Source organism: Martes martes, assembly GCF_963455335.1.
Source record: "Martes martes genome assembly, chromosome: 15".
In the NCBI taxonomy this organism is placed as follows: Eukaryota; Metazoa; Chordata; class Mammalia; order Carnivora; family Mustelidae; genus Martes; species Martes martes.
The window spans coordinates 26899979-26911088 of record NC_137903.1 but is presented as its reverse complement, the minus strand read 5'-3'; the positions used below and the strand labels follow the sequence as shown (position 1 = coordinate 26911088).

Here is an 11110-nt window from a genome sequence, read left to right as displayed (position 1 = left end):
ACATATTCGGTAAGGAATATATTCAGCTCAATAAGTATCAGTTGGGGTGATTTCCCTTTTCAAAAATAGAGGACTGTCCCTAGGGCCAGGCGAGTCTGCCCCCCTAACTTCTGTAACATCTGCTAAGCACCTGGCACTTGGGGGCTTTCGGGAGAGCTTGGATGAAAGAGCAGAGAGGCAGCGGCTTTTCTTCAAGCCTAACTAGGCTGCATCGCCTTGGACGACCCTCAGTTCTGCACAGGGACCAGTAGAGGGCAGGAGCAGTTAAGACAACGATAATCAGGACCCGCCCGCCCCAGAATTCCTAGGTTGAGGAGGGAGCAGGGAGGACGGCGGAGGGAGAAAAATGTTAACAATGAATGAAAAAACAAAACAAAACACAAAAACCCAGTTGTTCCTTATCTCCTGGGGGACCAAATGGAAGGAAATGTGCAGCTAGCGGGATGGAAGTTAGACTTCAGGAAGAACTTTAGGAACACAAAGTTTGCTACCTTAAACTTTTAGACAGGTGACTTTTTTTTTTTTTTTAAACCCCCTAGCTACCACTGCGCAAGCAGAAAAGTTGAGAAAAGGGGCTCTTCAGTCCGAGGCCTATGTGACCCACTAGGTTCCCTTAAAGTAACCCTTCCGTGTGTGCCTTCAATGACTCCCCTCTTGCAGTTGCAATCATAAAATAACTTTATTGGTCAGGTTAGCCACCACTCATGCTTTTCCTGTAATAAGGATCCTTTATAGAGGCATGATGGCGTTCACATGCAGACGCTTTCTGAAGAGCCTGGGGCGGGGACAGCCTTGCCCCCCACATCAGAGCTCCTTTGTTGAAATGAGCTGGTTTGGCTTTTGTGGATTTTTGAGTCTGGAGCCAAGAACATAGTCCAGGGATCCTCCCCTCCACTTCTCAGGGAAGCTGCTTCGAAGCATACACAGTATCGGGAATCTGATGGCATCTGGGCAAGGGTCCAGGCTACGGCTAGCTGTCATCAGGGAGTCCCTGTCCCTGACTGCCCAGTTGGCTCCATCCCAGTGGTGCCCAAAGAAGCGGGATGCTTACGCCCCAGGCAACATTACCTTTCAGACATGGGAAGAAGGAATTGCTTTCCAGCCAAGCTATAAAGCAAAAGGCATCTTCAGTTATGAGGGTGTAGCTCAGAGATGTGAAAGCAGAGGGTGTCATCCTCCGCACGGGCCAGATCTGGCTGCCTGGCCCAGGCTTCCCAGACCCAACAATCTTCTCCAGCCAGAGCTCTTACTATGAACTGTGGCCTCAGGACAAATCAATGAACACAGCTGGACCACAGTGCCCTCCTTTGGGCTAGCCAGGCATGTGCAGGGCTGGCTGGAGTCTGTTTTTCTCCCATCAGGATGTAGACCTTTCAGCCTGGATAAGAGAAGAGGACACACTACCTTTCTCACGCTTCGGGAACCACGTGCCTTGGAGGATAAGGACCCGAGCAAGGAGCAGCTGGAAACAAGCAGAGGGTGTGGGGCAACGGTGGACCTCAGGGGGCTTCTTCCTCAATTCAGCCGAATAGGGACGTTTGGCCCTGTTAGGGATGCTGATGTAAGCAAGGTCTGGCCTTTCCTTTTCCAGCTGCTAAAATATAGCCCCTCCGTGTATCAAAGCCTCAGGCTGGGTGTCTCCTCCCATACCAGTCCCTGAATATTGTGATCATGCCGGTGCCCTCCGGGCTGGTGGCTTTCAAGGAGTGAGCTTCGGGAGGTGTAGAGGTGACTCCTGATTTCCCTCCCCCAGACACTAGTGTGACTTCTCTGCAAGGCCACAGGGCTGAGGGCCACGCACTTCGGGCTCTCGTGCTTCTGCCTAAGGCACAGAAGGGGTGTGTGGGGGGCAAGGCTGAGTGGATGAGGAGGGTGAAGGAGGAGGCAGCTGGGCAAGAGGTATATTCCGAGGAGCACTGAGAAGCAGCCCAGAGGAATCGCACCCCCGCCCCCCGCCTGGCCAGGGATCGCGGGGAAAGCACGCTCCGTGCGGTTGCCCAAGCGACTCGCACAGTTCATGACGCCAGATTGTTGGGAAGAACTGTCTGGGGTTGGGACTTCCAGGGATGACTTCCTCTGCTACCACGTCTGTCCTGGAAAGAGAGCTGCAGCCATGTCCCTCAGGAAAAGGCTGCCTGTCCCCTGACCCCGCCTGACCCCGCCTACAGGGAAGAAGACTACAGAGGGAGCCCGTGGAGTTCTGTCACTTGGTCTGTCCCAGACCTTCCAGCAAAAGCCAAACCAAACCATCAAGCCAAATGCAGTGGGGCGTGGGGGGCCCCTCGGCCCCGTGCCCCGTGCAAGGGCCCCTCAGATCTCGATGAGGCTGGCAAGGCGCAGGCAGAGGGGCGCGTCCACCGGCATCGCGCTGCGCTTGATCTCGTTCCCGTCCAGGCGAAGCACCTGCAGCTTGGAGAAGTTCATGACGTCCACCACGGTGCAGAAGCTGCTGATGGAGAACTCTGTGGGGACAGGAGGGGCGGGGGGAGGGGTGGGTGGGAGAAGCGCGGATCAGGGACCCAGATCCACAGGGTGGCGGGTTAGCCACTAGGAAGCGGCTTGAGCACTTCTGAGGGCAGGAGTGGGACTTGGCTGGGTGGGGCGGCGGCTTCGGGACCGGAGTCATACCGACTGGCACCGCTAGGGGGCAGCACCAGGGCGGGCGTGGGGTCTCTCCGTGTGTGCGGCCGCAGGGGAAGCAGAAGGTGGTCAAAGACCAGCCTTAGCAGCTTCCAAGGACTTTGCTGAGTGGCTCTGAGAAGGAAGACTGGGAAATGGATGGGCCTAAATCCGGAATATTTCCGGACACTTCGCAGATAGAAGGCGCAGAAAATTAAAGAGAGAAAGCCCGGGCAGGGAGACAAGTGTCCTCGAGTGCAGGAGATTTGAGGGGGCGCAAGTCTCCATTCCCAGTACTGCCAAAGGAATGAGCAACGCCCTGAGGTTCAAGTAGGTGGAAATTCATAGACAAATGAGGCTGTCGTGGACCTCAAAAGTCAAGTAAATAATTCCCTTGCTTCCTGTGTTTAATACGATATGGCTCACCCTCCTTTTTTTTTTTTTTTATCTCAAAAGAAGTCCCCTTTTTAAAAGATATCCCCCCCCCCAAACCCACATAATCTTAATAGATGTAATAGTTCTGTTTGGGCTTAACCTAAACCCTTCCCTTCCCCCTCTAGTTGGCCTCTTGGACATATTGGCCAAATCTGTCTCAAGTCTCCTGGGTTAGGAACTTGAAGGGAGAGCACCAGGAGCTCCGCTACAATGCCAGCAGGGCTGGCACACATCACCAGGAAAAGCTGCCTTCCATGCCGTGCCTGAGGGCCTCTGGAAGCCCGCTCCTGCCGGAGGGGCTCCTGGTGAAGCTTAGTGTCTGGGTGGGCTACATCTCAAGTGCAGTTTCTAACATGGGGCATCCCCAGAGCTTGCCTTTGCTTCCGCCAGAGGCATTCCTCTGCTTGCCAGGGTGGCCGGGAGGCACGGGAGGAGCGGGAGGGGGATGGCCTCCTGGAGGGTGCAGTCATGGGCCATGGGCATGAAAGGGAAGGTTGCGAAGAAGACAGTGTGGGGAGCTTAAATAGGCTCGTTAGCAAGGAAAGTGCTTTTTAATGAGCACTAACAATTGTTTTCAGTCTCTCTAAAGAACTGACCAAGAGGGGGTGCCTGGGTGGCTCAGTGGGTTAAAGCCTCTGCCTTCAGCTCAGGTCATGATCTCAGGGTCTTGGGACAAGTCCTGCGTAGGGTTCTCTGTTCAGCTGGGAGCCTGCTTCCTCCTCTCTCCCTGCCTGCCTCTCTGCCTACTTGTGATCCTGTCTGTCGGATAAATAAATAAAATCTTTTAAAAAAAGAACTGACCAAGAGGAGATGGGCGAGACTGCAGCCCATGCACCTGCATTGCAAACGTAAGACAGAAAATCCAGCCCCTAAGAATAATGAGACACTGAACTGGGAAGAGGGGAGGAGATGGGAAATGCCTGTCTGTGGGCAGTGTTCTGGGGCGGGGGTGATAAGGAGGGGAATGGGTAGCGATGGGAGGGGTGTGGGGAATATGGAGATCTTTAAGTTGCCTCTGAGTGGGGAGGTTGGGTGCATAGCTTAAGCCAGGGGCTGCACCTCTGGTAGCCACCGAGGAGGGTAGAGGGGGCAGGGCTGGGGAGAAGTCAGCTGGGTCGGCTTATAGCTCATTTCCTACTGGGGAATTCACTAGATGGATTCCCTACCCCCGCCTCGGGCCCTCAGGCCGTCTGCTAAATCCTGGATCCTTGTGCATATATACAAATATGGGGGGTACTTAGGGGCTGCTAGACACACCCCGTGTATCGGTTCCATCCACACAGCAGTGCACTGTGCCCCCGTTTGTCCTCCCCACACTCATGAAGAGGACCGGGCTTCTGCTTGGAGACTCTGGAGGACATTTTCCAGCCCAGATTAAATACTGACATAAGTCTTTCCAAACTTCTCCTGGGGTACCCACCCTGCTCCCTTGGATCCCACAGCTACTGAATAACATTCCGAGCTCTGTTCCCTTGCTGTTGCCAAGCTGGAAAATCTGAGGGAGATGCTAATGGAAGAGGCAAGGGGGAGGGAGGGGACTGGCTTGATTCCCCTGCCAACCCTTTAGTTCCTGCCCTCTGTTTAGCTCCTCCCCCAGAGGATTGCTTAAGTCCCACCTCCATCCCCCCCATCCCCCCACCCCCCCACCCCCCCACCCCCGGCTGTGGGAGGACATCCTAGGAGAGGGGGGCCAAGCTTGGGGCACTGTCCTTCCTGCTGGTGGTCTGAATCAGAGAGAGATTCCTCACGGTCTCAGCCAGAGATGCCTGGTGCCAGGTCCCTGGATGTTGAAGGCCAGCCTTCAGGGTTTTACCCACGTAGCCTGGGTGGCCTGGAGAGATGACTGCTTCTTCTCAGTGTCCCCATTTTCACAATGCAAGAAGTCGAACAAAACAGGACTATGCCTGTCAACTCCCAAGTGGCAAGGAGAGGAGAAGCTAGTCCTGGTTATTGTGTCTGGCTCCTCAGTTATGTACCAGGCCCCGGACCAAGCACCTTCCGTGTCTTGATTTGCTAATTTAAGACAAATTAAGTGCAGGAAGTGGTGTTATTTTGCCTCAAAAGCAGATGGGCGGAGAGACTTAATGATAACTAGATCAGGGGATCTGGCTTCAATGACACAAGAAGGGATTTGGGGGAGACACTGAACGGTTTTAGGTTGTTTGACTTCATGGAGAACTTTCTTGCAAGACCTGGGGACACTTAACTGAAGTGGTTTTATGTTCTGCAGAGCTTTGTGAAGGGGCGGCCCCCCCCCATCTGAGTGGCAGATGAGCTCTACGTGGAGGCAGGCGCTGACAGGGTGCCCTGACTGAGCCCTTCCCGCCCCACCTTTCTCTGACTGTGTATCATCGGGCAATAACTAATGGGTTCTCTCCCATGACAGCTGCTCTTTGCTGGCACATCTTCAGGGTCAAACACAGCACATAATGTGACCTTTCTGATGTGACAGTCCTCCCGGATTCGGAGTAGGGTGACAAGTGACTGCTGGGTGGGATGATGGACAGCCACGAGTAAATGTCAAACCCTTTCCAGCATGCGACATCTCAGAGACATCCCAAAGCACTGGCCCACTTGGGAATAAGACCTGCCCCTCCCCACCAAAAAAGAGAGACTTTACATATAAAACTGTCTGGGTGCCCATGACGATGTCTCGCACCTCCAACAGAGGACCAGACACCTCCGTACCTCGCCCGCCCCGCTGTCGACCTCTGGGACCGGGTGCCTCTCTCACTCAGAGGGCTGTTCAGCCCGTTTCTGTCTTGCTGAATGATTGATCTGTTCCCTGAGCACCAGGAGAGAGAGGAGGGGGCGGGAGGGGATGAAGGCTCAGTCCGCATCAGTGTTTTGACAGCGCCCTTTGCTCACAGCAGGCTCCAAAGGCTTCAAAGCCCTTTGCCCAGGGGTCGGTAGTGAGTCCTTTCCCAGGGAAAGGGGGACTTGGCTGGGCGAGGAAGACTCAGTACCTTCCAGCTGGGACTCCAACTTCAGAGGCCCTGGGGTAATGTAAGCACATTCTGAACACAAGATCCTGACACGGAGCTGAAAAGCAACCAGATCATTCTACCCAAAATGAGTATTTCGGTCCTAAGAGGCAGAGGCAGCCCTTTTGATTCCTTCAAGCATTCTGGAAGACAGGAGGCCTGGTCTTTGCCCACTGCCCCAGGGCTTTGTGGTGATAGAACCCCTGGTACCCTAGGGGGACCTCTGCCCCACCACCAGGGGCTCCTTGTACTCCAGGGAGAATGGACCAGAACAAGTGCCTCATTCGGCTCAGAGAGGCTGCACGTTCTTATCCAACAGCTGCTACGTTTAACAAACAAATAAACAGCCAAACACACGGCTGGCTGTAGAGGCAGGCATAGAGCGTGTGGAAACAGAGCTCCTCCTCTTCTGGGTCAGTGAATGAAAAGGAAAGCCACGGTTTCTTAACAGCCCACTTTCCTCCCAAGATGGACCTGGAAGTTCAGCTTAAATCCCCCTCTCTAGGAACTGCTCTTATCTCTCCTTGCTACTCAACACCCGAGCCCCTCCTCTCAGACACACAGAGTTCCTGGCTGTCCCCTGCAGGTGACCCATTAAATGATCAGTTCCTCTGTGACATTCCCATTCCCAGAATGGCCTTGTCCCTTGCCTCTAGCACGCGCTCACTTAGCTCTCAAGACTTAGAACGAAGCTTACCTCTTCTGGGAAATCTTCTTCCAAGCCAACCCCCACCCCAACCCCCAGAATTTTCCCAGCATTGCTGTTTGGTCTAGGGGCGTGCCATGTTGGACCTCTTGGACAGGGGTGGAGCGTGGATTGCTGGTGGCTTCCTTTGTGTTCTCTGGCCCCCCTACTTCTGTGTCTTTCGCATTGCTGCTAGCACTTGCAATGGGGTTTTTTCCAATGAAACAGACAGACACTCCCCACTCCCCTCTGTCAGGGTCTCACCATTGATTCTATTGCCTTGGAGGTAGAGATTCTCCAGGTTGGTGTTGACCGGGGGGATCTTCTGCAGCTGGTTGTAGGAGAGGTCAAGCTCAAGGAGGCTGCTGGAGTTGAAGGTGTTGGAGGCCAGGCCGTTGTTGGTGAGACTGTTGTGGGACAGCCGCACGTACAGCAGCTTGGGGGACCCCCGGAAGTAGCTGTCGGGGACGGAGTAGACGTTGTTGTGCTCCAGGTAGAGCTGCTCGAGGGCTATGGGCAGCCCGTCAGGCACCTTCCGCAGGTGGTTGTAACTCAGGTCCAGCAAGATCAGGGACCGGAGGCCCCTCATCGCGCTGCCCACTTCCTGGATCTCGTTGTGCTGGAGATACAAGGCCGTGAGGTTCTCCAGACCCTCCAGAGCATTGTTGGGGACCCTCGAGATCTGGTTGTGGTCGAGGTGGAGCTCCCGCAGCGATCGAGGCAGGGGGCCGGGCATCCGGGTGAGGTTGTTGTGGTCCAGGTAGAGCCTCTCCAGGTGCCTCAGCTTGGAGAAGACCTTCCTGCCCACCTTATCGCTGGTGATCTGGTTGCCGTGGAGCGCAATCCAGAGCAGCCCAGTGGCGTTGTCGAAGACGCCCTCCTGCATGGACGAGATCTGGTTGTTCTGGAAGTAGACGTACTTCATGCGGGAAGGGACGAAGGGCAGATACTTGAGGTTGCGGTTGTCACAGTACATGGCCGTGGGGAAGTTGGGGGGGCAGTCGCACTCCTGGGGGCAGTCACGGGGCTCTGGAGGGGGCGGAGAGCCGTAGGCATAGGCTGGGCCTTCCTCCACCCCGTAGGGGTAGGGCTCATAGGGCTCGTACGGGTAGGGCTCATAGGGGTCGTAGTAGGTGGACTGCTGGCTGCGGAGGTAGTGGAACCACCAGTGGGGGTCTTCGTCGTACTGGGCCCGGGAGAGGGAGCAGAGCCCGGCCAGCAGCAGGAGGGAGGCCCACTGCATTTTGTCTCTCTGCAAGAGGGGGGAGAGAGCAGAGCAGGCAAGCATGAGTGAGACAGCAGGGAGGCAGGACAGCAAGGAGGCGAGCCCTGGGCTCTGAGAAATTCCATCTAACTTTTGCAGCAGGCTCCTGGGACAGGGAGCCCTGCCCTCACTTCCCGCACGCCTCGCCTCCTGGTGCCGGCTCTGAGCACATGGTCCAGGTGGCCCGTGACTCCCTGGGGGAGCTGGGTACATCTTGCCCTGCTCACAGAGTCACAGAAGCAGAGCCTTCGAGATTAGAAGGAACTTGAACGAGGCGCACTGCATTTTTTTTTTCCCTAAGGGGCAGGTCCTTAGGAGCCTCTAGCAACATGAAGGTTCTGTTGGGGGAGCTGGGAAGCCCCAGCACTCATCTTTGGCGGGGGGCAGTGGTGGTGGTGCGTGCTCTTCAGACTTGAGTTCCCATTCAGTTTGGACTCCCCGGGAATCTAAGATTTTCCGGGAGTCCAAAGAAAAAGCCCTCTAGTCCTTTCCCTGTCTCTGGGAAACCTCCAAAAGTATCTTGAGATCTCAAATGGGAAGATCTGAACTGGAAAAGATCTGGAAGATCTTTTGGTCTCTTGGGCAGGCTGGGGGTTTCTGGTTTCTAGGCTTTGGGGAGGGGTGTGGTCCGCCGGGAGTCACCGCACGTCTTGGGCTACCTTCCAGAGTGTCAGTGTGGGTAGCAGTCTGCTGGGGGAGAGCACTCTCTGGTTGGCAGTCTGCAGCTACACATGCCACTTGGAGGGCCCAGGGTCTTCATGTAACAGTGACAGTACCCCCCCACCGGAATGGGGACATTGGCACCAGGTGTGGCGTTGTCTTCTAGGGTGGGTACTGAGTGTGGGGAGCCTGAGTCAGTGCACTTGGCTTCCGCGGTATCTAGTAAATTGTTAGTTAGCCTCCCTCCTGCTCCCCCATGGACATTACACTAGAGCCATGCGGACCCCAAAGAAATGAATGAAGAACACTGAAAAATGGAATAGGAATTGAAGACCCTTGAGTATACCCAAGAGAACGTGGCTTTGGAATGGGAGTCTGGCATCCCCTCTCCCATCCTGGGCTACCTGTGATGACATATGGACCACCAGCCCTCTTGCCCCCCAGCGCCTGGCAACCTGTCACCTTGAGCTGGTACGCTAGTGAGATAAGAACAGGTAGGCTTGGAGAGAAATGTGGGTTTGGTGCCCATTTTGGGGAGGAAAGCTGAAGGTATGGAGGATGAGGAACCCTACTTCTCAGCCTACTCTGCATACCCATAGCCAAGGCACTGGATAGCCCTTGGGAGCAGTGGGAACCTTCCAGAGGTGTTAGTGTCACCCTTGGACAGAGGAACCTTGGAGCCTTTCCTGGTCGTGGAAGGGTCACATATATCCCTCACCTTGCTGTTGGGCCTCCTGGGGTTGGCCACTGGAAACAGAGGAAAGAAAGGAATCTGAAAGTCAACATCAAATCCAATGATGGGGAAGACCCTGACTGGGACACTCAAACTAGTCACCTCTGCCCCCCTGCCTCCCAGGCCGCAGATCTCTCTGTTTCCTGACAGTAAGTCCCGTCGGCCTCCTTCATTCCATTAGCCTCTGGGCTGCAGGGGAGAGGCACCTGGCTCGTCCTCAAGCAGCCTCAGGCCTCAGACAAAGAGCCCACAGTGTTTCTGAGAAGCCAACCCAACTGCCCACTGCCTGGGCACGCTGGCTGGGCCCTGGCTCCGGCCAGGAGAGAAGACGGATGGAGCGGCCCACTGCCAACAGTGCATTTTTCCATGCACAGCCCTGGACTGTTGCAGGACCAAGGTGGCTGTCTGGAAGCTGGCACAGTGAGCCTCTGTCTCCATTTCTCCTTCCAGACTGGGCATCTTGGCAGACGAGAGCCACCTTCCTCTTCAAGACCCAGCTTTCCAGGGGCCGTGCACCCTGCCCGCTTTGGCCTCTCCTCAGGAGCCATGACGGCTGAGAGGGCTGCGTGGGGAGGCTTGCTTCTCTCTTCTGCTCCGTCAGCAGTGTTGGCCCGCAGTCATCTGCTCTGAAACCCCCCTGCCCACCCTAATGGCAGAGACCTTCCTGTGCTCAGAGTTTCGTGAGGTGGAAAGTTTCCGGGATTGGTGCTCCCTGAGCTGTGGGGAGCTGACTCAGGAGTTAATGCTGTCCTCTCCCTTCTCCACTCTGGAGAACGATCCTTCCCTCCTATCAGGGTTGAAGAGGTCAGACCAGAAGTCATCCCCTGTGCTGGATTAGACCCTCCTTCATGGCTCCCGGAACATGGTTGAGTCTCCACATTTCTCTTTATTCTTTTCCTTCACCCCAGCAACACACACACACACACACACACACACACACACACACTCACTCACTCACACCCCCCACATCCTTCCCTTGTAATAGCACTCAGGTACCATCATCTGCCCACAGGCCAGATGGAAGGGCTGGGCTGGTGGGATTATGAGTACCAGTGGGACAGAGCTGGCTTCTCTAGATACCTGGTCCTTCCCTTTTTCATGCCTGAGAAGGGAAACCCCCCCTCCCCAACAACCAGAATGGAACCATAGGACAGAGGTGACACATTCCTTCTACTCCCTCTTTGCGCCTCTCCAGCATCCTGGGGTCATGGTCCGGATGGGAGAGAGAGGAACGGCTCCTCCCTATGAGCCTCTCTCCCTAAGCCCCAGCCCTTCCCTTTCCTCCCGTTATGGAACTACAAGGGACAAAAACTGAAGTAAAATGACTAAACTTACCGCCAGTTGAACCTTTCAGAGAGTGACCACGTCCCTCTGTCTGGCCTCCTTGGGTTGGAGAACGTGTGAGAGAGAGAGAGACAGAGTGTCTACTGAGAGTGTGCGGGTCTGTGCCAGGCCAGGGCCCCGCCCCCAAATTCCTAATCAAATATTGTGAAGAGAGGGACTGAGGAGGCCGGATCCTGGCTTTTTCGGCTCTGCTGCAGGGGCGGAGCTCACACTCAACCAAGCAAAATCCTTCCGTCCGCCTGACGTTAGAAAAACCACCTTCTTTCCACTCACTTATCTTCCCTAAAGCATTGGCAGCTCCGGGTCTCTTTCTGCTGAGTGAGTTAGTGGCGCCCTGGAAGGTATTTGTACAGTCTCTTACCAAGTGTCTGGCTTTCTCATTAAAC

The 11110-nt window shown here is 55.2% G+C and overlaps 1 protein-coding gene across 1 annotated transcript; it reads right to left on the bottom strand.

Annotated features, from left to right (window-relative positions):
- Nucleotides 1-656: 656 nt before the first annotated feature.
- Nucleotides 657-10789, bottom strand: FMOD (fibromodulin). The gene is made up of 3 exons (XM_080824432.1): nucleotides 10716-10789; nucleotides 6988-7975; nucleotides 657-2462 (listed from the first exon to the last, which is right to left on the bottom strand). Exons 2-3 carry the CDS (start codon nucleotides 7964-7966, stop codon nucleotides 2311-2313), a joined length of 1131 nt encoding a protein of 376 aa, XP_080680558.1. The 5' UTR covers nucleotides 7967-7975; nucleotides 10716-10789; the 3' UTR covers nucleotides 657-2310.
- Nucleotides 10790-11110: the final 321 nt, after the last annotated feature.

Bases quoted from the DNA above. Each gene is read 5' to 3' on its own strand.
- FMOD (XM_080824432.1), bottom strand. From the start codon at position 7,966: ATGCAGTGGGCCTCCCTCCTGCTGCTGGCCGGGCTCTGCTCCCTCTCC. The intron at 2,463-6,987 runs GTGAGACCCTGA...CTGTCCCCACAG, and splicing joins CCAAGGCAATAGAATCAATG to AGTTCTCCATCAGCAGCTTC.